The sequence below is a fragment of the Psammomys obesus genome, unplaced genomic scaffold, assembly GCF_907164565.1.
Source record: "Psammomys obesus unplaced genomic scaffold, mPsaObe1.curated_primary_1811, whole genome shotgun sequence".
Taxonomy (NCBI): domain Eukaryota; kingdom Metazoa; phylum Chordata; class Mammalia; order Rodentia; family Muridae; genus Psammomys; species Psammomys obesus.
This window is the reverse complement of record NW_026596046.1, coordinates 11,849,669-11,876,266: the sequence shown is the minus strand read 5'-3', so window position 1 is coordinate 11,876,266 and position 26,598 is coordinate 11,849,669. Positions and strand designations below refer to the sequence as shown.

General features: G+C 50.2%; 1 protein-coding gene across 3 annotated transcripts in view; it reads right to left on the bottom strand.

Annotated features, from left to right (window-relative positions):
- The window catches only part of Rgma (repulsive guidance molecule BMP co-receptor a), a 44,502-nt gene that overhangs the window by 6,142 nt on the left and 11,762 nt on the right, over positions 1 to 26,598 (bottom strand). For all 3 annotated transcript variants that reach the window (XM_055623339.1, XM_055623338.1, XM_055623340.1), the window contains exons 2-3: positions 20,036 to 20,151; positions 4,404 to 4,918 (exon numbers count right to left, since the gene is read on the bottom strand). In XM_055623339.1, coding sequence (XP_055479314.1) covers positions 4,404 to 4,918; positions 20,036 to 20,117 — 597 coding nt within the window. In that variant the 5' untranslated portion in view covers positions 20,118 to 20,151. The remainder of the gene's footprint in view (positions 1 to 4,403; positions 4,919 to 20,035; positions 20,152 to 26,598) is intronic.

Sequence of the window (26,598 nt, the reverse complement as noted above, 5' to 3'; positions counted from 1 at the left end):
ACACACACACACACACACACACACACACACACACACACACACACACACACACACACACAAAGAGGGGGCAGGCAAGCAAGTGAGAGGAAGGGAGGAGGTCAATGATGTCATCTGAAGCCAAGGGTTGGTGGGGCAGGGATAAAGGGGGAAGGGTTCATGACCTCTTAAGGTCACTGATGGAGCAGATGAAGTACATAGTGAAACAGGCTTCTGAGTGTTAGGGGGAAACAAGGATAAAGGGGGTGGAGGAGATAGAGAGCCAGGTTCCTGCCCTCAGAGCCTCAGTTTCTTTGCCTGTAAAGTGGGAACAAACAAACTGGGAGGAGGCATTGGAGTGGGAAGCTGGCAGACAAGTCTGCCCTTCTCTAGAAAACCCTGTCTTGATTGCCCTTGAACACAGTGAGGGACCAGGGGGTGCTAACAGCTATACCCTGGGAATGACCAAAGGCCCTGTGTGAGTCCCTACCTGTATGGGGCCAGACTTCCTGCACATGACTTCCACAACAACGGCTGGGCAAGGCTACCTGGTGGTGAGATCAGGGTGAGGACCAGGTTGGGGCTAGGCTGTTTCTGGGAAGTCAGGGTGGGGTGCTGGAGCTAGAGCCTGGGCCCTGCAGAGAGGAGGTCCCTGAGAGAGAACCTCACCTTGGGTATGAAAGTCTCTTACATCCCTGGTTTCCTTGGGGCACTATGTATGTTTCCTCTTTCCTTCCCTGGCGACTCCCACGTTATCAGAGGCCAGCCCGGTGGCAGGCCCTATGAGTTCCCTGAGCAGGGCCAAAGCATCCTGTTGTCGGAGCACCCTGCGTTGTGCTCTTTCTGAATGAGCCAGGAGCTGCCGGCAGGGAGGGCAGAGCATGGCACTAAGAGGCTGGCATGAAGGGAGAGTCCATGTTGTGGGATCAGAGAGCATGGACATACTTGGGGAGCAAGAGGCTCTAAGAACGGCAGTATGCCAAGGCCCTGGAAATTGGCCACTCAGGTAGCTCACCCGGGGACCACAAGGCTCCCAGTCTGGTCTGAGTTTTGGAGTTTGGCTTGGCTACAGAAGCCAACACTATCATTGTCTGGTCTCTAGCTGAGCCAGGCTGATGGGGTCTGAGAATCTTCTGCCTGCTGAGATCAAAGGTCTGGGTCACAGAGGAAGGGCTGGCCTGGTCAAACTCTGCTACACAACCCCATACCATTCGGGAAACTTCCATTTTGGCCTGAGAGGGGAAGGCCTCCCATTCTTGTTCAGGCAGTGCTTGGGTGCCCAGAGCCCTGCATCGATCCTGAATTAGAGTGGACACCTGAAAGGTAGGTGGAGGGAGAGAATGCGGCACAGAAACAAAAGAACAATTAGTCCACTTGGTTTGTGGATAGCATTACGTGCTGAGACCTGGGGTGTAGGTGTACCTCAGCTGTCCAGGTGTTTTAAGGCCAGGCATGTCGCCTCAGGTACCCTGTCTAAGTGTGCCCAAGGCGGCACAGGTCCAGGCCTCCCTGATGACGCATAGCTCTGTGTTTACACTCTGTTGTCACATTGGGTGATCACCCACCTTGCTAGGTCAAGAAGAGCAGCAGCCACTTGGGGTCCCCATCCCTTCTGTCTCCTCAGGTCTCCCTGCATGCCCAGATGCCAGCCCTCAGGAGGCCACAGCATGGGGCAGGGAGGCTGGGTCCCTTCCAGAGCTGTGTTTGTTGCTGCATTTAGAAACCACTGCCTCAGGCTCACAGTATTCATTTATCTTGGCTCTGGGAAAGGAGGGTGGTGAGCAGCTGAAAGCTGCAGGAAGGTGTTTGGATCTTTGCCTGCGGTACCTTGAGTCTTCTGAGGGCCAGGATGGGGAGGAGAGGGAGCAGGAGGGGGAGGAGAGCATCCTGGCCACAGATCTGCTGCCTGTTAGGCATTATGACCTGGTACAATGAACCCGGTCGAGCAACCGTGGTGAAGACCCATTTGTTTCCTACCCAGGCGGGGAGAACTCTTTTGGTAGGCCAGGGCCACCAGAGAAGAAGAAGGAAGTGGCAGCGATGGAGCATTTTTCTGGCTGCCAAGTCACCTCACTGTCCTCCTTCTAGGGTGTGGCAGGGAGAGAGGGAACAGAAACAGCCTTGTGGGCCAGCCTGGCACGGCCGAACATGTGGTCTCCCAACACATTCCTCCGGGGGAAACAGACCCACTGTCTCCTAGCCAGCCTGGAAACCCCAGGGGGTTCTGGTGACAGGGCTGGCAGCACACAGAGGCTAGGCACTGAGGAGGGCAGACGTGTCCCCGCTGCCTGACGGCCCTGCCCCCTCACCTTGATACCTTACCTCCTGGGAAGTCTGACATCACTGGAGACCTGTCCCTTTCCTGGCAGAAGCAGGAGAGAGAATATGGGGCAGGTAGGAGTATCTCCTTGCCTGGGGCTATGCCTCTTAGCTGTCTCTGGCACTGGCTGGTGAGCAGGACCTGAAACCTGCCACCCAGACATTGAGCCCTCTTTGGATGAGAGAATGAATGGCCCTCAGCTGACTCTGTGGCAATGGAGAACATGCCAGGCTCAGGAGCTATTCTGGCTGAGGTCAAATCCTAGCTTAGTGTTTCCCACCAACTACATATCTCCTGTGTTTTGTGCAAAGGAGCTACACTAGGCAGACAGGGCTGGTCCCAGGGAGGAGTGAGGGCTTCTGGATGGCCTCAAAGGTACTCTGTTAAGCCCATCCATAGTCCATTGTATCTTCTCCCATTTCAGATGTTCTCTGCCTCTCAGTGTCCAGAGAAGTCAAGGAGACACAGGGGCAGGGCTCTTTATCCAGCAGCTTTGGCTGTTCACCTATCCCATCCCAGAGCATGGCCTCTGAACCAACATTAAAACTACTGAATAATTAGTTTGTTTATTATTTTGAGACAAGGTTTCACATAGTGCAGGCTTTCACAGTCACTACGTAGGCAAGGATAACCTTGAACTAACGATCCTTCTGTTCTGGGATTATAGGGATGAGCCACCATATCTGGTTTTATGTGGTGCAGGGGACCAGGCAAGCTGTCTAACAACACAATTACATAAAAAATTACATCCCCAGACCCCACAAGGGCTTTAAAAAATAACCCACATCCATCCCAGAGATACAGTGGTCAAACCAGCCAGGAGAGGTGTACGCATCCCGGAGTGGGGGTGCAGAGAACAGCACCGCCGCCTTCTAGAACTGCTGCCTTTATAAATGCAGCCGTGGAGGGGGCAAGGCTACCGGTCCAGAGAGAGGGATACAGTCCACAGACTCCTTTGATGGGTTTTAATATGCTTCTACCAAGACACAGTCTGGGGATGAGACTATTCCAGAGGCTTGAGAAGGAGTGTTTTTTAGGAGTATTTCTGGACTTCGTATTATTATGTGTGTGTTTGTATGTGAAGACTACCTAGGTCCGTGGACATGTGGAGGTCAGAGGTCAACAGAGGTGTCTTCCTCAATTCTCTGCTTTCTTTTTTTGAGACAGGGTCTCTCGCTGAACCTGGGGCTCACCAATTCAGCTAGACTGGATGGCCAGTGAGCCCTAGGGGCTTTCTGTCTCTGTCTTCCCAAGGCTAGGACTGCAGTGTGGCTTTCCATGTGGGTGCTGGTGATCTAGGCTCAGTCCTCACACTTGTGTGGCAAGCACTATTGACTGAGCCATTTCCCAGCATCCTCTGACCTTCTGTTTTCAGAACTATAAGGCCAGTAGAAAATTCATTTCAAATCCTCGCCTGTGCTGCATGTTTGTACAAACATAAGCACACACCCTGGAAGCTAAGTTTCCCCGAACACTTACCCTTACCCAGACTACTCACAGATAGCATTTTGTATCAGGGCCATTCGAGGCTGATCTTGTTCTGTTTTGCCTAATAAAAATGTATGTGCTTAGGGCTGACCATCTGGGAATGGAAAAACCTATCAGGGGTTTCATTTCGAGTCTCCATCTCTCAGCAGCTATTGACTGACTAACTATAGGCACCAGCAACACCAAAGGGCCTCAGTAGGCTGAGTACATGTATCGCATGACCTAAAACATACATATACGTGTCACAACAATTAACAAAGAGGCCAATAAATTGAGAGGCACATGAGTTGACATGGGGAGAGAAAGGGGTAGAAATGATGTAAAGTATTTCACACAGTACTCGTGTGTGAAATACTTAGAGAAGAAAATTAAGCAAACAAGCAAACAAACCCATATATTTTATATGCTGGTTTTCGACACCAGAATAGGGTCTCACGACTCTCTCGTGAGCAATGTCTACAAGTCTGAGAAATCCCACACTGGGGGAAAATACAGACATAGCTGCAAGTTGGTTCTCCTGACAAGGAGTCTCCAGGGCATCCCTTTGTAAACCATTCGCCTCCTTACTGACCCTGGTGACAGCAGAGCCCGAACCACCCAGCCTCCGCACAGCTCCTACCTTGCTGGTGGCGGTGGCGGCAGAGCCGGGCAGAACAGGCGTGTTGGTGACTTGCACGTTCAGGTAATTATTGTCGATGAGAGGCCAGGCACCTTGCACCTTGCATGTCTGGAAGTGGTCTGTGAAGGTCCTGAGGTGCGGGTCCCCGAAGAGGCCGCAGTGCGTGTAGTTGGGGGCAGCTGAGTGCTTGTGGAAACTCTTCTCATAGTGGCAGATCTCCGGGCTATCTGAGCGCTCCTGGCTGTCCCCAGCGGGCGGGAGTGTGCGCAGGCGTGGCTGTGAGGTGGGGCCGTCCTTGGAACAGTTGTGCTGGCTCATGAGGTCCTCTATGCCATGGACAGCCGAGTGGTAAGCCAGGTCGCCCCGGCAGGTGCGGGCTGTCCGCCTCGTACACAGGGCGTAGGTGCGCAGGGCCGCACAGAACTCTGGCACGTCGTCAGAGGCAGGGGCGTGGCTGCCTGAAGTGGCACTCCAGAACTCAGAGTTGCACTTGAGGATCTTGCAGGGGGAGACGGCTACGGAGAAAAACAGACAGGCCATCATGTTGGGACCCTCCTCTACAGATCTCCTCCTAAAATGGAAGCACCTCTAACACATGTTCCTGCCCTGTCTAGCCTTCCAGATTCTTCTGCGTAGCCTGCTATGGCGGCGAAGGTCCAGACGCATGGAGCAGATTGCGGGAAAGGGACAGCATCCGCATTTAGTTCGATGGTGACCATTGACCAACCATCCTTGGGCACAAAAAAGGCCAACACATAAGAAACAAAACCAGCCAACCCAACAAGATATTTATACTTCTACCTGGAGGCTACCTCCAGGAACTTTTAGGAAAAAAAGCAATATTAATTAGATAGGCATTTAAACTCCACGGTTTAGATGAGCAGAGTTTCTGCAACTGTGAAACCTTGCAACTCTCCACATCTTTATACTCATTTGAAAAAAAGGAATAACAGCAAAGACCTATGGTGTAAATTTGAGTGTCAAACGATTTACCTCACACAGCTGTGGGGCCAAGAGGCCCTGCTCACAGCAGCTCTAAGTACGGAGACCACCTTATCAATCAATGCATTCCCAGACCCTGCAGCAGGGCAGAACAATGGCATAATACCACACTGACTTCAGCATTTCCTCGGGTGGGCTTTCCTGTGACACTGGGGATGCCGGCTGCCACAGGTCTTGGTGCTGCCTCTCGCTGACGAGCGCAAGTTACCTTGAATCTGCTCTAACTATTGTTATTATTTGTGAGTGTGTATGTGTGTGTGCCTGCCATGGCTTACATGTGCAAGTCAGAACAATGTCTTTGGGGAGTTGGTTCTTGCATTCTGCGTTGTTGAAGGAGGGTCTCTGGTTGCTCCCTACTCTAGGCTGACCGGTCCATGAGATTTTGGCAGACCTCCCCGCACCTCGCTTCCCAGCTCTCCTCGGTGGTGCACTGGCATCGCAAACCTGTGTGACTGTGGAGCTTCTTGGGTGGGTTCTAGGGATCGAACTCATGTTCTCAGGCTTGCCACCAAGCCATCTTGCCAGCAAAATAAAAAGTTACTCACAAACCTTGTGACCTTGAGATGGCCATGGCTGAGAACCGAGGCTGTAACATACATCTGGACGTGAGCAACCTACCCTTTCCTGGCTCTCTAGATTCTTCCACCCGACCTACGGTGGCCAAGGACGTATCCCTGCAGCAGGATAAACGTTTCTGTGCAAGATGAAAGAGCTGGGGGATCCAGCCAGAAGACCGAGGGTCACAGCCCAATGCTGGCAAGGGAGGTCTCTGAAGGGAAAGGGCCTTGTTCCACATTGGTTGGCTGGACCAACTGATAACTTGGCTTGTAACCTTGGAAAATTCAGTTTGTTTCTCTGTAGTTGGATTTCCTTATAAAATCAAGCTTCACATCAAAACAAGAAAAAAATAAAAACTCTTTCAGGACAGGCTGGCTGATGGGAATACATACTCATCCCGGCAGGGTCTCCTGGGAATACCCTAATCTGGGCCATGTGCCTGCTGATCACCCATGGAGCTCTGACCTGCTCAGGGAATTGGGGTGCTTCACCCTGTTTGTAATGGCAGCCTGTGCCAGGTCACACACCTAAGTTGTGATGGTTTGAATGAGAACGATCCCCATAGGGATCATATATTTGAATGCCTAGTCACCAGGGAGTGAAACTGTTTGGGAAGGCTCAGGGGGTGTGGCCTTATTGGAAATGTGTCTCTGGGGCGGCGGCGGAGGGGGGGGGAGGGCTTTGGGGTTTCAAAAGCCTGTGGCAAGTCCAATCTCTCTATGCCTGCTGCTTGCTGATCAGGATGTAATGCACTTAGCTCCAGTGCCATGCCTGTTTGCTTCCTGCCATGATGCTCAATCCCTCTAAAACTGTAAGCAGGCCCTCAACTAAATGCTTTCTTCTATAAGAGTGGCCTAAGTCATGGTCCTTCACAGCAATACAACAGTAACTAAGGCATGAGCATAGAGAAGTCAGCCTCCATCCTGAGGCTCAGGCTCAGGCTACCTGTGCCTCTGATACTGCTGGTTAACAAGTTCCTTTTGGTTGGTATCCGTTGAACTTGTTTTTCTTTCAGTTATGTATTTATTTGAGCATTAGAGAAAACATTTAATAGAAGATTTCCCATTTCCATAGCTTTATGTAAACTGAAGAAGCCTGACTTGCATCAGACTAGAGCCACGTGCACATTCACGTTCACAGTCTTAGCACTTGAGGGGCAACAGCAGGAGGGTGGCAAATTTTGAAACAGTCTGGCTGACACGGTGAGACCCCAAAAACAACAGAAGAAAACAGAACCGGTGAATCAACCTAGGTCAGTGGTCCATTGGCGCCTGCTCTGTAGGGCAGGATGGCAGCCATGGAGCTCTTCAGTATATGGCCTCCCATCCATAAGCTGTGCTCCTGGCTCCACAAGCCAGAGGGCCCGGCCTGTGTGGAGACAGGAATCCTGGCCATTGCCCCTCTAGACGGAGAGGAAATGAGGTAATGGGTGTACGTGGGCGGGGGCTCACAGGAACTGTGACACAGGTGGCCACCTGCCCTTCGTCTCGGTTCCGATAGCCTGTGCTTAACCCAGTCCCGGGAGCAAAGTGCTGTCTTGCCATCCTGCCCTCTCAGGTTCAGAGCAAAGCACTGCAGACATGGACTCTGTCCTGACTGGAGACTACACTTGGATTCATTTCACCTCTACTGCCCATGCCACAGTCCCTTCTAGAGGCCAGCCTCCCTTAGAGATGACCTTCTCCAAATCAGGCTGGCTGCACATCTGCGGCCGACAGTTGGCAACAGAGGCCTTGCTTCTGGCACTCTTTCCTACCCCTGGGCAAGCTAAGGGACCCTAAGTTGACATCTTGGTCCCATTCACTCCAATTCTCAGCCACACTATTGCCCAGGGCAGAGCAAACAGAGGTCTGAGGGACACAGTGGCATATGAAGTGACAGGTGGTGGAAGACACTGGGCTCAATTTCCCTTCTGAGTATAGCTCTGAGGACCTGACTCTGCCTCAGTTTATCTATCTGCAAAGAGCTTGCCTTAAGGGCTAGTTTCAGATGGAGAGATGTGCTTACAGCATGCTGAGACCCAGGGGTCAGACAATACACAGGGTCTGCAGACTAACAAAAAGAGAGACACAATGTTCTGAGGCTAGAAGTTGGTGGTAGGAGACAGAAAGTGTATGGATGGCGGTCAGCTTCCCTCTGTCCTTGACAGCCTGATGCTTCAGCCCTGACTCCACTGGGGGTTTAGCCCTTTCTTCCTCTTCCCTGCTCCCAGAGGCTGTCATTCCAGAGCTCTGTGGATTCCTCTTCTCAACCCGACTCGTATCACCGCAATTGGTCAGCTCCTTTCAGTCCACTGACCGCTGCTCCTACTCATTTGGACAAGTGCAGGGGGACCAACTGTCCAAGGGCCACTGATGTGGTCAGCCCACCACCTCATTTTCTACCCCGTTTTCACTCGTTGGCTACGGATTGAACTCCACCTCGCCATGTAAATGAGTCCCAATCCCCAAGATAATAGCATTTGGACTGTGTGTGGCCTTTGAGATGTGACTAGGCCTAGCGGAGGTTACGAAGATAAAGTCCCATCATGCCATCATTGCCCTTACAACATCGGAACTTGCTACCTCTCTCCATACTCTGAGAAAATGGTGAAGAAGCTGCTAAGGTCAGAAATCTGCAAGCCAGAAAGAGGCCCTCACAGAACTGAAGACGGCTGTGTTGGTTGGCCCTACTTCCAGAAGTATGGGATTATGGGAGTAAATGGGAATTGTGTATGACTACTGTGGTGCTGCTACATAGCCTACACGAACTGACTGATACAGAGATCGAAAAACCTCATCCCACCTTCATTTCCTACCTGGGCTTTCTTTATAAGTAGCTGTCAATGAAGATATCATCTGGCCAGGTATCAAAGGTCTAGGCATATTTAGCCTCACAGAATCTGTTCTTTCATCACTTCATAAGAACCTGTGCCAGGTTATGTGACTCAGGCACGGCATGATCACAGTGGCTTTGCACAAAGGCAGGGCATTGATCATGAAGTGGCTCTTGACTCCCTGCCCAGTGACCCCTGCCTCTCCAGCTTGGGTGACCTATTCCCCAGCCCGTCTGAGGGCACCCATTTGTATCTTTCCAGAATTTTTCATGGCACCCACAAATGCCTCTCCCACTAGATGCTTCTTGGAGGATGGAGAAGTCAGAAGGGTTGGGTTCTGAATTGGTCAAGTCTATTTTGTCCTTGCTAGGGAGCAAATAAAGAAAGCTTGGGTTCTGTGCAAGAAGGAAAAATGGGGACACTTATAATTTTTCTACCCAGTGAGACTCAGGGGAGACTGAGTGTCGTCAAACAGCAAGTGACAGATTTGAGTCATTGGCAACACCTAGTTAGTCTCATAGGAATAGAGGCCCTAACTTAGGGGGGCATTTTGGGTTTTCGGCAGGTATCCGGGGTCAAACCCATACTTGCGTGACCTGCTTGAGCCACAGTCATGCAGTGGGGAAGGAGCGGGGCCCAAAGAACTCAAGAAAGAGGCTCCACGAAAGAGAATTCTGTGCTGCTAACTTTGCTTAACTGTCCTTAGAACTACGAACGTGACCTGAAGGTTTACCATGTGCCAGATGTGCACACGTGGCCCCAGAACATACTATTCTCCTCAACAGACAGGCAGAAAGGTGCACAAGGCCTTGAACAGTTCTTTTCCTGGGTTTTTTTTTTTTTTTTTGACACAGGCAGGATGTAAGCACAGCCCTCAGTTCCCAAACTGCTTTCATCTCAGGCCTTCAAGACTTCACCCTGGAGGCAGGAATTTTTATCTTCATTTTCCCAGTGGGAGGCCTCAGGGGTTGGAGCTGCCCTGGGTTGCAAAACCACAAGTGTGCCTCAGACCTGCATGCCATGCCATGTGCTGGTTTTGGAATTGCTCCTATGCTTCTCTCTCTCTCTCTCTCTCTCTCTCTCTCTCTCTCTGTGTGTGGGGTATGCATGCATCGCCCCCTCCCCACTAGTAAGTGTGTATGTGTTCTCTCAAGTGTGCAATATAGAGGTTGATATCAGGTACTCTCTTATTTTTTGAGACAAGGTTTCTCTCTGGAGCCTACCATTTTGGCTGGACTGGCTACCCAGCAAGCCCTCCCCGAGCTGGGGTTACAGACATACCCTATCTACCATGCCGGACTGTTTAAGTGAATACCTGGAATCTGAGCTCAGCAACTCAGGCTCAGAGAACAAGCACTCTGTCTACTGAGCCAGCTCCTCCGCCGCATTTCTATGCTTTCCAAAATGCATTCACAAAAAGTCCCTCTCAAGACACCATCTGAGACGATCGTGTTGTCACAGCACAAACTGCTTCTGTGCCCTCTCCGCAGAAAGGCTTGTGAAGGGCTGCTGGACACAGATGCTGCTGAGAAATGACCTCTCTCTGCCTCTTGAGGTACCCCCTGCTGACCTACAGCTCTGAGACCTTAAGCTAGCCTTGCAAATCCTCATTGGCGCTTCAGAGAAAGGCCGAACTCTCCCACTGTGGATGGAGACATTAGAGCTCAGGAAGGCAACAGCTCACTGACAGTGATAAGTTGGGGCCAGAAGTGGGTGTGCCCAGTGAGTGCCCTCTGCTACTTCTTCAAATGGTGACATGACCCTCTGGGATGTTAGCCTCAAGTGATATACATACAGCTGTCATTTCTAAAGGGCCTTGGGGAGGGACCTCAAAGATGCCAAGCCAGGACTGTCTTCATAAGTAGTAAGCTGAGAGGCCCCTGACCTCTACTCTACAGAGACATCCCTACATCCATGTCCACTGCACTAAATCACCAACTACAGGCCGCTTGGAGGTCAGGGACGTAGAGGCAGCCTGGCCCAGCTTCAAAAGCGAAAGCTGCAGGGTCCCCTATCACAAGTCCCCAAAAGGCTGTTCTTTTTAATGTTCTCATTGTTCTCTTCCCCACCTCCCACTATACACTGAAAGCATCTATTGAGATTTTAGATATCATGCTACCCCATGCCCTTCACCCTGACACCTGGTGGAAACCTGGGACCCCCATGTGTCCAAGGTGCAGGGAGCGTGTATTTGTCCATAGCTAGCCATTCACATTTTTGAGACAGAGCTCCACAGTGCCTTCCTTTTGGATTGAGCCATGATGGGAAGCCATAGGGCTCTGGTTCAGTTCAGACTTTATTATTTTTCTGTGGATGGCAACCAGTGTCTCTGGGAAGCAAGAAAGGCAAAGGAAATATCTCAGAACACTAACCAGCACAGTGAAAATTATCTATGCACCATATACCTCCATTTGTTGCCTTTGAACTGCTAATCAAGCCCAATCTTTCAGAATAGCCTGTTTATTACCACCCTGTTTGCATGACAAAGCATCCCAATAAAACTTATTTTGCTGGGGCCCAGAGGGGGTGTGAAGGATCAACCACGAGAAAGAAGTCTTAGGAATGCGGTGAGTTGCTCCAGGGCCAGAACCCAGGAATAAAGACAATGTAATTTGCCACCAAGAAAAGCCCAATAGACCAATAAATTACCCGAGTGCAAAGGGATTAGATCAGGTTTCAGGGGCCTAGGGGAGGGGCCGGGTAAGATGGGAGGGAGACAGCCTTGCCCTCTCTTAAAGAGCTAAGGATCGCTTAGAATACAAAAGCCCCAGGGTCAAGATGTTTTCAACTCTGCTAGCACAGTGACTGTCGGAACTGATTTACTCGCTTGGGAGTTCTGGATCCTGCTGTGTGCTAGGACCTGTGACGAATGCTGTTCTCAGAACACACTCTGTGTTTAGGTGGGGTAGGCCTCACCACATTCTGTAATGTTTCATTTGAGTTTGGATGGAGGCATGCCTGTATCAGGGAAGTAGCATTTTCCTGAGATTGTCAAGAGGCAAAGGGTGGCCAGTCTGAGGATAGTGAGCAGGTATCAAGCAAGTATCACCCAACTTCAAATCGCTGTCCTTTGCTGGTGGAACCTAAAGAATCCTTTAAAACCCATTCATTGTCTGCCATCCTGCTAGATTCTGCCACCAGGGGGCACTAGATGAAAAAGGGAAGGTGGAAGGTAGAAAAAAAGCTTTCCCAGAGTCCTAAAGCAGCTCTTCCCACCAAAACCCTTCTCCACCCCTTGACATCTTTGCCTGTGTGCAGCTCTGAGGTACAACACAGGCTTCTTCAGCTCCTTCATCATTCTAGCATCTGAGGTGGAGGCTGCTTTCTGCCGTGCACCTTGGAGGTGCCTCCCGTCTTCTGGAGTCCACCAAGCTTATGACTCCCCAAGCTTAGCTCCCTCGGTGGAAATGCCTGAGGGAGGGGAGTTCCCGAAGGAGCGCCAGCCGGAAGATTCCAGCCAGGGAGCTCCTGTAAAGGCCCCAGCGGCAGCATCAGCACACGATTTTAGTAAGCAGTGTAACTTAAGAGGCAGTAGCTTCAGTTAGGACACAGGTGGAGGAGGAAGGGAGGGGAAGCCATCATAAGAAATCCCCCAGCCTACGCCTATGGGAGAGGCCAACCGTGAAGCTTGGAGTCTCCATGTTCCTTTCCTGACTGACCACCTAGTCTGGAGAACAGACGCCACATAGGCCTCTGGAAACTCCATCCTCACCATCCTGAAGGAGGTGGGGAAAAGGGCACTGAGTAGGGGGCCAACTGCTCCCTCTGAGCAAGAGCCCCAAAAGGAGCCTGGGTCTCCTGCTGATTCCATTTCCTCGGGAATGAATCTAGGAGTACGGGGGTGGGGTGAGGTGGAGTGTGTGTGTGGGTTATGGGACAAGAATGAAAGCCTGAGGCTCCCAGTTGGCGTCACTCCTGAAGGAATTTCACTCAATCACCCTGGCGTAAACACCCAGGTGTTTGGCCCCAGATACCGAGAGGGACACACCCAACAGACTGGATTTTTTTTTGCCAGGTGCTACACAGCCTCTATCACTGCAGCCAGAAGGGATCACTGCTCCTGTGTGACATTTCTGGCACAGGCAGCCTAAGGGCCCCAGAACTGTCACTCCGCCACAACCTGTCTCACACTCATTAGCTCCACTGGGAATTGTCCACGCTTTCTTCAGAATCTGGTCTGCGGGACAAAGCTGGGGGCACAAGGGAGCTGGAGGAAACACCTGAGGTGACCTAGGAAGAGAAGGCAGACATGTTGGGGAGCTGGGTCCTGCAGGGTGAACTCACTGCCTAGCTAGCGTGGGCAGAGCTGACGGAGTGCCACTCCCAGAGTTGGGACAGAATGGTACTGCCTCCTCCATCACACCCAGCCAAGGCTGCCCTGCCTCAGCCTCCACACATGCCAAGCTACTGCAAGCACCTTTGATGAGTGCCAAGGAAAAGGGCGCACCTCAGCTTTCCAAACACGCCACCCTCCCCCAGCTCCCACGGGAGCCTTGTGGAAACAGCTCCTGGGCAAGCAGGGTGGTGTGAAAGCTATGACTTCTCCCTCTAGAGGGAGGCCACAGGCAAGGCTGAGAGCATGCCTGGGTAACAGGGGCCTGTAAGGGTCAAGCAAAGGGACCAGGAACATCCTGCTTTGGGGAGAAATAAAACAGCCCTGGGCATCAGAAGGTCAGTGCTAAGGGAGATAATAAAGGTTTTCCCAGGACAGTGAAGTGGCAGGTGAGAGACAGGTGTTTCTGCTTGGAAGCCTGACCCCTGTTTCTGACTTGGGGCTCATACACCTGAGGTGACAGCTTTATGTCCTGACTTTGCCTCGAGCAATGCTGGGCTTTTCTGCTCAGCTGCAGGTCAAAGCAGGTCAAAACATGGTTGAGGAGAAGAAAAGCAAAAAGGAAAAGAAAAACAAACACCTACGGTTGAGGCACATTCTCTCCCTCCATGCCATCTGCAGGTGCTGGAAGGGCCCATGCCAGGCTGGCAGGCACAACCCTGAACTCCTTTCGGCATGGGATGGGCTTCAAAGACAGCCCTAAGTGTCTAGGTGTCCTAGCACTTGAGTGAAAGAGCTCACACAGTGGGTACATTCATTAGTGAACTCCTGCCAGCCAGTCTTTCCGACCTGAGACAGCGCCATCTTCCTCTTCAGAACAGAAACTTAGAGGATGACAAAGGGCGGGAAGGGCTTTGAGGCTGAGAAAGCACTGTACCTGTGGGAACCGGGAGGTACCCCTTCGTTCTGCTGCCCAGTGTCATAGTCTCACAGTTCTTTCTTGACTACCCGCCCCGCCACCAAACTTAAGCCTCACATGCCGAACAGCAGAGCTGTTCAGCGAATTTAACAACTGTGTTTAGCCCAAATCTGGAAAGGGCAGGAGTCTGGCATCCGCTATTGGACTCTGCTTGGAGACTGTGTAACGCCATGCAGACTGCCCTCTCCTGCACTGCCTGCCTCCTCATCAGGAGGATTTATTTTAATTAACCCAGCTATTGGGAACTCCGGGTACTCCGTGGCCATAATTCTTAAAATTATTTACCTCCTCCAAGCAACCACACCTGGCAGAGGAAAATACGAAGGCATTATGTTTTGAAGGATGCTGCTAAGTGCTTTTAGGAGTTGTCTGTGAGAGGACAGATTTTTTGGGGGGAGGGGTATCTCCTTTGGCCTTTGGCTTTTTAAATGTCTACTGCTTTTATAATCAGAAACAATATTCGGGGAAGGTGTAGGGTGTCTGGGGGAGAAAGTCCTGTGGTCTTTGTCCTTTGAACAAAAGCTAGAATTAAGAGATTATAAAACAACAACAACAACAACAATGAAACAAACTAAGGGCTTTGTAGCTGCAGGACTACACTGGATATGCTTGAAGGGATGGGGAAGGAGAGTAAGAGAAGGGCAGAAAATAGGCTTCCACCCTTAACATACAGAATTGGAGAGTGAGAAGCCAGAAATCCAAGACCTGTGAGTTCACAAAACCAGGGGGATGCTGGGCCCTGTGAGGTGGACCACAGTAGGTGGCACTGAATTTGGACTTTGATCAAATGGGCATGGTGGTGTGTTCAACTCAGAACTGGGTGGTGCATGACAAGGCATAGAGCGTCCCATGGGAAAGGGGGATGTATAGAGGGGAGGGGGCTGGGATGTGCTGGATCCTTTGGAGATGAGGTCTGGGACAGAAATAAGATATGTCCCTCCTGGATGCTGATATGAGGACTGTGAGATTCTGAGTGTGGCCCACTTGCATGGGATTGGAGTGGGACACGGAGGCAGCTCCTGGGGTTCCAAAGTGACCACAGAAAAAGTCAGGAAAAGGCAGAGGAAAGACTCCCAGTCCTAGGTGACTGAACTACATGAAGACCATTTTGCAGGAAAGACTTCATGCTCCCAAGCAGTGGGGGTCCTTGACACAGCTGGGGAGGGGAAGCAACTAAGGAGCCCACATCCTGGTGTGCCTGGGACCCAGGAGACATTTGGAGAGTCTTGACTTTCAGTTTTAAAACTAGGAAAGTCTTGACATGAGTGGGCCGCTTGAGGAAAGAAGGTCTTCAGGATGCATTTCAGGCCAGTGGCACCAAGCTGGTATTCAATCCAAACCTGAAGCTGGAAAGCTGCAGTCCCCCCGACATATAAAACAGGTCCTCACTCTCACTCATTTGCCTCTGCAGGAACCTAGTCTCCTCTTCACCATCTCAAGCCTTATTCATGACCGTGGGTTACCTCTCCTACCCTTCCATTTCTCAGCGGTCCTTCTTTTGGGCACCACAGTGACTACTAGCAATTTTCCCCAACCTTGCAGAGGCTCTTCTTCCACTAGAAAACCAGAGAAATGCTCCCTTTATCTCCAGGGCACCCTCGAAGCCTAAGGGGCCACAGGAGCTCTAGGATTTGATATTTGTTCTTTCCCTAGAAGGCAAAGGTCTGCCCCTGTGACCTACCTGCCTCTCCTAACTGAACAGCATTTTCTTCCCTCTTCTCTAGGCTCCCCAGCCTCCAACTCACATGCTAAAACCCAGTCCTCAAACTGATGGTATTACGAATCGGATCCAGGACTTTAGGAAGTGTTTATATCTCTATCTTTCACCCTCATGAAAGTGCCCTTATGGAAAGGACCCCAGAGAGTCAGCTTCCCATCTCTTTTGTCTTGGGGGAACCTACTAACAAGGCACAGGACACATTGGATTAGAAAGGTCGCCTCACCAGAAGCCACAGCGGCTGGTTCCTTGATCTCGGATTTTTTGGCCTCCACAGCTATAATCGACAATTTCTGTTGTTTGTAACCCTGAAGATCTACGGTATTTTGTTACAGCAACAGATATGGGCAAATACACCCTCCTTTTGGGATACAAAGTCCAATTCAGGGACACAACGACTCTAGATGAGAAGCAGGCTTACTTAGCTACCCCCTCTTAAACAGCGGCTCTGGTAGAAATATTTTCATCTCTATAGTCAGGCCAATATATTTAGATACTTTAGAGAACCTTAGTTTCTCTAAGCCTCAGTTTCCCTACTTGAAGTCTAACACTCTACAACAGGTACAGTTCAAAAGCAAATAGGAGGGGCCGAGGAGTACTGAAGAGCACTTGCTGTTCTTGCAGGGGACCAGGGTTCAGTTCCCAGCACCAACACAGGGCAGTTCACAAAAACAAAAACTCCTATTCTAGGGGCTCCTTAGAATAGAAGCCTCCCTAGGGGCTTCTGGCCTCTGTGGGCACTACATACATGGGATGCACATGCAGACACACAGATACATGCACATACACATAAATACATTTTCTTAAATTCAAAGAACTGTTAGGGAAAGAAACAAGGAAGAGAGGCCGCATTGCAGCCCTCCTTAGAACTAGCCATTCAAGGCAGAGGCAGAGGGATCTTTCTGAGTTTGAGGCCAGCCTGGTCTACAAAGCCAGTCCAGGACAGTCGAGGCTACACAAAGAAACCCTGTCTCCAAAACCAAACAACCCAACCAACCAACAAAACAACAACAACAGCAGCAGCAACAAAAAGGACCTATAGCCCTTCAAATAATGCACACATCAACCCCCTCTTCAGGGCGTGTTAGAATACTGACTGCAGGCTCCTGCTTCCTGCTTCACTAGGTCTGCAGTGGAGAGGGGAGGTGGCCCTTGCTGGTCTGTGGCCCACACTCTCGAGACCCCTGCTACAGCACAGCGCGCACTCATAGCTACAGGAAACACATTAACACGGACACACTATGCCTCAGACAGCTTTCTATTAGAAGTCCGCTTGATTAAGTCGCAATGGCCTCACATGGGTACTATTTGTGGAAGACAGTCTTTTAAGAAGTTTTTTCTCCCCCCCTCCCCCCTCCGCCCACCATCCTGGGTAGATGCCAGCACTCTGCCCCATCCTTCTATTCTAGAACACCATTCACCCCTCCATCAGAAGGTTGTCGCTGAGGCAGAAGCTTGGGGAGTCAGCTGTACATGTTGACTACACGTAAACACTCAAAAAACACACAAGCCCTCTCAGTCTGGCAGAGTGAAGGCATCTTGCTCCACATAACTATGTCCAATTTAATTTGCACTCCTGCTTTCTGCTGGCAGCCATTCAAGTGGGCGAGCTCTGAACAAACCTATGCTTTCACAGTGCTGCTGGGCCAGTTTCCACCTGTTTTTGGTGGGTGAGGCCATGGCTTTCTTTTTGTCCCTAATGCCCACTCACTGTCTACCAGAACTACAGACTTTCTGAACTTCATTCTGGGGCATTCTGCTTGCCGGTCCGACCTGTCAGAGAGAGAGCATGACAGTCCACCTCTGCTGTGGAAATTACACATCTAGCTCTCTCCTACGTAGGGAGCTGTCTTTTTGAGGCAGGTTTCTAGAGCATCCACGTTCCTGAAGCCCTCGGTTTATTTGGTTGTTGGTGACCAGCAGCTCAGTTTTCACAAAGGTGGGCAGTTTTGACTAGATGCAACTGTCAAAGGCCTCCACGGAGGAGAAACCGTAGCCAGTTGGCATGACACAACCCCGGCTATCACCTCCATCTGCCAGGATTTAGTTACCAGCCTTGAAGCCAAAAAGAAATGGGCTTCTTGGACTGGAAAGTGGCGGAATTTGAGTTGTGAATTATATAACCCACCAGCAGGCCTCAGACTACGCTGCATGATATTTTAAAATTAAGACAAGTTTTAAGACAAAGGAATGAACGGGAAACCTCAGAGCTCCCACCCAGCCCTAGCGGCTCTTTCCTTCCCTCTCCTCCCAGCCCGAGGGCTTAACAAGTGCTACAGCTTTAAGACCAGGAAGGTGTTGTTTTAAGAGCCAGCCCTGGGAGCCCCCCTTCTCAATTTCAGCTCAGCGCTGAGATCACATCCCCCACTGCAGCCCAGGGACAAAAGCCATTTATCAACCCATCTGATAAAACTTCCAATGGGCTGGATCTTTATCCGGACCAAACCGAGATGAGCACAACTGCAAGCTGCCACTTCTCTGACATTGTTTTACTTTCTGATTTTTTTTTTTTTTTACTTTATTATCTCAATTATGGAGAAGGAATAAAAATCAGTCTTTCAAATAGGACATTTAGATCAGTGGTTCTCAACCTGTAGTCACGAAAACCTTTGGGAAACACAGGTGTTTACATTATAATTCATAACAGTAGCAAAATTACAGTTATGAAGTAGCAACGAAGATAATCTTATCTTATGGCCGGGGGTTCACAACATGAGGAGCTGTATTAAAGAATCACAACATTAGGAAGGTTGAGAACCACTGGTTGAGATGTAGAAACTTGGGTCTCAAACGCAGGAGAGTTGGGGGAGGGAGTTACTCCCCCTGCTGGGACCACTGGGACCTGCTGGGGGGTTTGATATTTCCAGGCTGTACGTGGTATGAATGCTCTTGGGTCACACTGACAACCCTAACTGCTTCGGGTCTCGGGCAGGAATTTCTTCAGGAGAGCTTCAGAAAATGGTTTTGAAAGTCTAGGATGTTCCTGGGTCTGGCAGCTGCTGCGGGAGCTGAGCCGCTTTGGCTAAGAAGGCACTCGGGGGCCCTGCAGCTCGGCTGAAACAAGAGGGTAAACTGATCCTTACCCAACAGTGCTTGTCGTCTACGTAAGTGTGCTCCTGGAAACGCCAACTTGCAGCCAGGCCTAGCCTGGACTGACTGCCCTGTTCCGTCAGTTCCTTGAAACCCAGTTGGCTGAAGAGGAAATCAAAACAACTCAATCCCAGTTCTAACTCAAGTCCTTTCTTGCAAATCTCAGCTGTGCAGAGGCAGCAGAACCACATCTGGCCGCGCTTCGAGACAGGCTGGAATTTTTTGCTCAAGACACTTCTGAACCCCACAACACAATGGAAACGGTCCGCCTTACACGGAGGACCACTTGGTCGTGACACTGTTTATTTGTATTTTAAAAAGAGAAAAACGGGTGGAAAGCGTTTAACTGGCCCTTTCTGACTATGGAGCAGCGCGAAATAAAAATGGAATGAAAGTTTTACGAAACATTATAAAAGAAAACAGACCGGGGATTTAAGCTTCGTTCATTTCCCCCCCCCCCCCCCCCCAAAGGAGAAAAAAGTAAAGAAACCGGAGCGTTTGGGAAGGAACAAACGCTTCTCTGTGGAGTTGGTCTCCCTTCCCCCAACAAAAACAAGAGGTCCGGGCTCGGAGGAATTTGAAAGCAGTGATCTGCCAAAAACATTGTGAAAAACTATGGGGGATTCATTGGAAACAGATGGGCTTTTTCAGCTTTAATTCTGAAATTCTCTCGCTTTCTGGCACAATAAAAACAAACAGGGGGGCGACGCAGAATGTTATCAAACAGGAATTAGCGCGTCTGAGCCTGTGTCCGTGGGCTTTCCCGCGTGGGCCAGCGTGGAGGCGGGACGGGGCGGTCGGTCTGGGACCTCCCAAGCGCCCCCAGCTCCACCCCTGGGCTACCAACAGGTTTTGCAAAGTGGTGGGCGAGGAGCTGGAGAAAGTGGCCCTGGTGCCGAGTCCGAGGCTCCTTTGGAGGCGTCCAGGGCACCCGATTTTTCATAAGGAGAGAGGAGGGCGGAGAGGCATCCCGGGTTCTGCAGATTTATTCCAACCGGCTCCGGAGCTCGGGCAGGGTTTCCCTCACCTCCAGGTCTCCACGGACACCCATCACTCCCTCCGCAGGGCACGGGACAAAGACTCGTGGAAAAGGGAATCTGGGCCACCAGGGGGCTGGTGAACCGGGGCCCCAACCCGTTCAGGGAGGCCCAGGAGCGGGCCCGGTCGTCTGTCCCCCGACCAGGATGATGTGCCTTACCTGCGGGGAAGCTGCAGAGAAGGAAGGCGAGGGTCGGCCACAATCCCAGGGCTGAACGTCCTGCCCCTCTCCCCATACCCATCCATCCAGCTCGGCCTGTAACCACTAGCCTCTCCCTGGAAGAAGTTTAGAAGAAAAGGAGGGGGAAAAAAAAATCAATCACGCTGCGGAGAAGAGGCAGCCTCGCTCCGCCGGCGGGAGCAGCGAGCCGGGAGGCCCGGTCCAGCTCCGCCACGGGCGCCCCGCGTCCCCCCACCCCGCCGCCCGGCCCCGCCCTCGCCATCCATCATTCGCTTCCCCGCCAATGTCGCGGCGGCCCCGCGCTCCGCCGCCGCGCGCTCCGCCCTCCCGAGCTCGGGTTTCATCCCTGCGGGCGGGCAGGAGTGAGGAGAGGCGGCCCAGGCGGTCGGTGGCCAAGGGGACCTGGGGAAACAGGGGCCTGCGAGTGCAGCGGGCGTCCCCGGCTCCGATCTAACCGCCACACTCCCCACTCACCCGGATGGCTAAGGCGCTCAGGACACGAGGATCTCCCCCGTCAACATCCCATCCAAGTTGAAAGAGCTTGGACACGAACTCCCGCCCCCCTTTGCCACTAGACTGCCGCCCCAAAGCCGCCACCGACACCCCTTGGCTCATTTTCCCACTTGAGACGTCTCGCCGGTGCAGGAGACTGAAAAGCCTCCTCCAGAGTTGTCGGGCTCTGGGACGAATGGCCCACTGCAACAGCTGCAACTCAGGGGTCACGCCAGCCCTTAGTCCTGGGCCACCCAATTGGACTCTGTCGGGGTCCCCTCCCGCACCAACTTTAAGCACCCGATGGTCCTGTTCGCGACTGAGATCTCTCTCACTGAGATGTTGCGGGCCTAAAGCTGCCCCCAGAAACACTAGGGAGGCAGAGATACGGTGGTCCTTGCCGAGCCCTCTGGTGTTGAGGCACAGGCTTATATTCCCGAGGCCCATCTTGGAAAGGCTTCAGGGTGATCTCCCTTTTCCGGTTACTTATTTTTCCAGGAGAAAAAAAACGTCTCCACTCAAAGGTTCCTGAGGCCCCGGTGGCTCCTCTGCCTTTGTGGTATTGAAGGGACTGGCAAGTCCCGCTGAGAAACAACTTCTGGGTGATACAAATATGCCAGCGCAAGTGTTTTCAGTCAAACGGATTCCTCCGCCCCATCCCAACCCCAAGCCTGCCCGTCTGGCTCTTTGGGGGAAAAAAAAATTCTGGGTTTTGATCCAATTTCTCTTAAGAGCTATCACAGTCTTCACTAGCAGGCCACACAAGCTGTAGGGCTATGTCTGCTTTGAGTACTCTGCTGTGGGAGGAAGGAGAGACTGGAGAGAAAGGAGGCTGGCGGGGGTGAGAGGTGGGGAGGGTTTCGGGGGTGCTGTGGCGCTCTATGCCCTGAAGTCACATGGTGGCTCAGCCAGGCCTCGAGACAGCAGAATTTCAGAATCTGGCTTTCCCGAAGCAGGTGAATAAAGGCTGACTAACTCCTCAGCCACCTCTACAGCCAGAGGCTGCAGTTTCCTTTGGTCGCAAAGCTCCTTGTAGCAGCTGTAGTCTGTTCCCGTTGGGCTACCCGGCTATTCCTCTCAAACAGTTAAGTCTCAGACTAATGGGCCTTGCCTGCTTACTGCCCTCTTGAACCAGCGCTTCCAAGTGCAGTGGAGATTTGTCTAGGGAGAGTTCACCGTCTCAGTTCCTCTCAAGCCTGGCCAGTCAAACCCAACAGCTGGGCAGTCACCGCAGAGCAGGCTGTTGCAGGAGTAGCCCTGGCATACTGAGGCAGGCACACAGCCAGACTACCCAGAGGCTTGGGGTGGCCTTTCCACTCCTTAGGTCCAGCAATTAACACCTTTGGCTGGATTCTGCCTGTCAGAAGCTCATTCTAAACCTCATTCTAAACCTCTGCCTAACGAGAGCTCTCATAAGCTTTCCCAGCATCCTTCGGCACTTCATCTCCAGGTCAGAGGCCACGTGGCCTTCAGAAGATCTGGAAGGAGTGCCTCTCTAGCCCTGTCCTTGGCCCAGAGGCAGCAAGAATTTTCATCTCAACATGTTTCTCCACATAAAAAGGGCCAATCTGTTATTGTCACTTAAGACCGCAACTGAATACAACTTGGCAGGGGCACCAGGACCTGGGATTTCCCCAGCATCTCTGCCAGGGATAGATGCTGTCTTGAGAGGAGACTCGATTAAATATATATATTTAGGTATATGTATGTATCTGTGAGTATGTGCACGTGTTTGTAGGTGCTGACACAGGCCAGAAGAGGGTGCTGGCTCCCCTGGAACTGGAGTTACAGGATGTTGTGAGCCTCCCTACACGGGTGCTTTGAGTTTTCAGCGTCCTGTGCGTTTTGAACATATCCAGTCCTCCCCCACCGCTTTCCTTACCCATCCAAATTTGTGTCTTTCTACTTTTAAACCCTTCAAGACCAATTTGTGTTGCCCAAATATAAATACTCTTGGGTATGTGGTCTTCCACTGGTCAGCTTATCAGAGGATACACCCTTAGAGAAAAACCGGCTCTCCTCTCTGTGGATAACAAGATACCTGTTTTCCTTTGAACAGTTTTCCTTTGAACCCGTCCTTTGCGCTTCCTGTCGGATCTTCCGATCCTCCCCACTTGCACAGACAGCCTTCTAGCGCGGCACCATGAGCCACACCTGTACTTTTGGTAGTGTCTTCCAAATTTGGCCCATTTCTGCTTTTGCCCCTTTCCCAGTCACAGACAGCCTGCAGGAAGCTTCACTGCATGGAGGAGGGAGATGTCAGGCCTGTGAGGTTCCACAGACTGTCCTGAGGTTCCACAGCCTCATCTTACAGTGACCTGCTTTCAGTTCCTTACATACTCTTTTTTTCTTGCTCAGGGAATCTTCTTAGACTTGATATGGCTTACCTCTCGTTCTCTTTCCAATCCCTAGTTCAACCCCATCTTTCCAAACTCTTGTACTTTTCCACTCTAATGTACAGCGTATGCATTCCTGTGTCTAAAGACAAGCCGCTGGGGTTTTGCTGTGAGTAAGCTTGGTTATTTTGTGATCGCGATGGAAAGCTAACACAATCCTATGTCTGAACTGCTGTGAAAACAAAGACCAGAGAACAGTGACTAAGAAGAGAAGAGAGGTACAAACATCTTTATCGAGGCGGTAAGGAGAGCTTTCAGGTGTCTTGAACGGTTTCTAACGATTGTGGCTAATATTTCAATTAGTTCTTTTTCAAAATTATTTTCATTTCTAATTACAGGTACGCACGTGTATCTGTGTGTCTACATGCACGCGGATGTAGGTGCCTGCAGAGATCAAAGATGTTGGGGTCCCTGGAACTAGAGGAACAGCTGGTTATAAGCCACTGATGTAGGTAAGCTGGGAACTGAACTTGGATGCTTTGGAAAAGCAGTCTGTACTCTTACCCACTGAGTCGTCTCTCTGGCCTCCTACCTTGTTTTGATAATTGTCTGTGCTGGTTTACATTCTCAGACAGCTTTGAAGGGGCTGATGGGACTCATAGGATTACCCACCTCCCACAGGTCTCCTTTGGTTCCTCTAGACAACAACCACTACTTGTTCCAGTGAAGGCAAACCATGGCATTCTTCATTTGGTTCACTCTAGTTTAGAATTCTCTCCCTTAAACAAACAGACCCCTGGATATAGAGAAAGTGAATGGTGTAGTTCTGGTCCCGGGCATTTTTGCCAACGTCATAAATGGGGTTGTGTTGCCAGTGGCTGTCAAGCCATTGTTCCCCTCTCAGTTATGAATCTGATACATTTTCTTGAGTGGCCTACGCTCTCACTCTGCTTTGAAAAAGCAGGAGGGGGACAGCGGAGATAGTTCAGTTGGTAAAGTGCTTGCCTTGCAAGCAAGAGGACCTGAGTAGATTACTTGCCTTGTCTGAGTCTGATCCCAGAAACTCACATGTGTCCATGCAAACAGACACGCAGTTTAATTACACTGTGTCTTGAAGAACTGGATTGGTGCACTTCATGACTCCAAGTGAACCTAACCTTTTAAATGTACCCAACCGACTCCTCTTTGATACTTCAAGGCTACTCTGGCCCTCTCAGTGTTGATGAAGCAGTCTTTGTTCGAGTTCTCCATGACCTTCAAGTTCGTGCAGACTTTGATCCTATCACCTCTCTGCCTTTATCTTCCCACACCAAAGCCCTAAAGGAACCAAGCAGGGCAGCCTGTAGGGAGAGATGTTCTCTGTGGCGATTAAACGTTGCTCAGCCTTCTACAGCCTTGAGGTATTTTTTCTGCAATGAAAGGACATGGCTTGGTGTCCAGTACCATTTCTGACAAAATGTTAGAAGTTGCTAAACGTCTGGCCCTGCATGGCCTTTAGCTAACAAACATAGTACAGAGACCCTCAAGATCCCCTTGTGCGACTATAAACAGCCTGGGCTTTAGAGTCTGTTTTCTCGTCATTTGGATTATGTTATTGTAAATGCATTAATTCGGGCATGTGCCTGCAAAGCTTCATTTGTGTTTTCTTACTCAGTCTTAAGCTCACCCCGTAGTTAATCACCATTTGTTTGCTATCTCCACAGTACCTGCATCTCCTCGGCAGGCTGGAACCGTCTGACCTTTCTTTCTTCAGATAATCTATGTAAATTTAAGCTAAATCTGGATGCACAATCAATCCTGGGGGATTCCCCACTGTTTCTACTTCTTCATCCAGAAAAATACTGGTTTGTCCTATTTTTGTTTCTTGTCTCTGAGGATAATTCTAATCTCTGGCAATTCCCTTCCCCCCTGCTCCGGAGCCACTGAACTCTTACAAATGACTTATTTCGTGGAACCTTGTTGGATGGGATTTTGAAGGTAATGTAATTAATCCCTACGTATCTTCCTTGCCTTTGAGTTTGTTTGCCTTTCTCCCATTGAATTGTCCAGTTTCACATTCTCATAACAGGAGCTTCATCCAGAAAATGCTCCATCAGAGTGACCATTACAGGGGACCACTAGTCAGGCAGCCTCCCTTTGTGGATGTGAGACACAGTGCGTACGCTGGTGCCAATGCCAAACTCAAGGACAATTGCATATTCTGGCCATGAGGACATCACTGCCATCTTTCATTATCACCATCTTCTTCCCTGCAGGAGATGATAGGATAGGCAACCACAGAACTTCCTCTCCATGTTCACTGCCCTAACAGGTTAGGAAGGGCTTCTCCCCATTTATTTGCTCCCAAAGTATTTGTAAGCTTGCTGTCATTGCGCTGGCACTAAGAAGCTCTTGGGAGTAGCATTCGGTGGTGAAGTGCTTGCTTGGAGTTTGCAGTACTCTGAGTTTGAGACAGCAAAACACATGTGCGCACACGCACGCACACGCACGCACAGTTTCCTGGTTGGCCTCTTTTCTTTTTGTGTGTACATGCTGTTTTTGTTTGGATGTTTCTTCTGTTACTATGAGGATAACTTCCTGGTTAATTAAAACATACAGTTTTTTTTTCCTTCAACATTTAAATGTTACTTTTCCGAAAAGAACATATTGCTGTGATATTCCAGTATCTCTTTTTAGATACCAAGCCAGCCTCTCACCTGGGATACTTTCACATGTACTAAAAAAAAAAAAAAAAAAAAAAAAAACCCACAAAAAAACATATTTGCAGATTCCAGCCACTTCTGAAAGTCTTTAGATATGTGTTATCAGAATAATAATATTTTTTCCTCACAAGAGAGAAATTCTTTTGTCTATGCATTGATTTTCTGTTTCACCTAAGAACTGAGGGCTCTGAGCTGGGCTTGAGGTACCCCGTGATGAACAGTAGACAATTCTGGTCTGCACTAGGCAGCTCATTAGAGGACCTGACATCTCAACAAAGGGTAACAGTGCCCCAAGAGGGGTGTCTGGGGTCCTCAGGAACCCTGAGTTTGCAGCCCATTCTTACTGCCACAAGACAGCACGGGCTCCTACAAAGCTGAGAGGCTTCGAGAGATGGAGACAAGGAACTTCTTTTAAACAGGATTACTGACTACAAAGCATGACGTCCTGGGTCACAAAGGCAGAGCTGTTACCCACAATGCTTTTCTCTATCAGTATCAGCCTCACATCATCTAAGATCGCCTCTGTCAAGATTTTATTTCTTAGACAAACTATACCAGACAGACCCATAAGTCAGCCTTCATGCCTTAATCGACTTCTAGAAACAGTCAGAGAGTCTTCAGGGCTTGAAAGACCAGCTCGGTGGACCTGAGATGTGTGCTTGGAATGTTCTCCTTGAGACCCCACAAGCTCTATCCCTCCATATTGGCAAGGATGTACTCACTGTGCTAAGAAGAAAGAAAAATGAGAGAACATTTCCAAGGAGATAAGATGCTAGAAGAACTAATTTTCTTGGTCTTTAGTTTCCTTCATTCTCATACCAAAAATATTTATAGAAAATGAAATAATAATATAGGTCCATGTTAAAAATTTGGTGTCTTGTCAAGTGACTCTTCTTGCAAGCAGTAACAGTTAATGTCTCATGCACAGCTTTCCCTTCTTTTTCTATCTGTATAAGAACATATCTATCTATCTATCTATCTATCTATCTATCTATCTATCTATCTATCTATC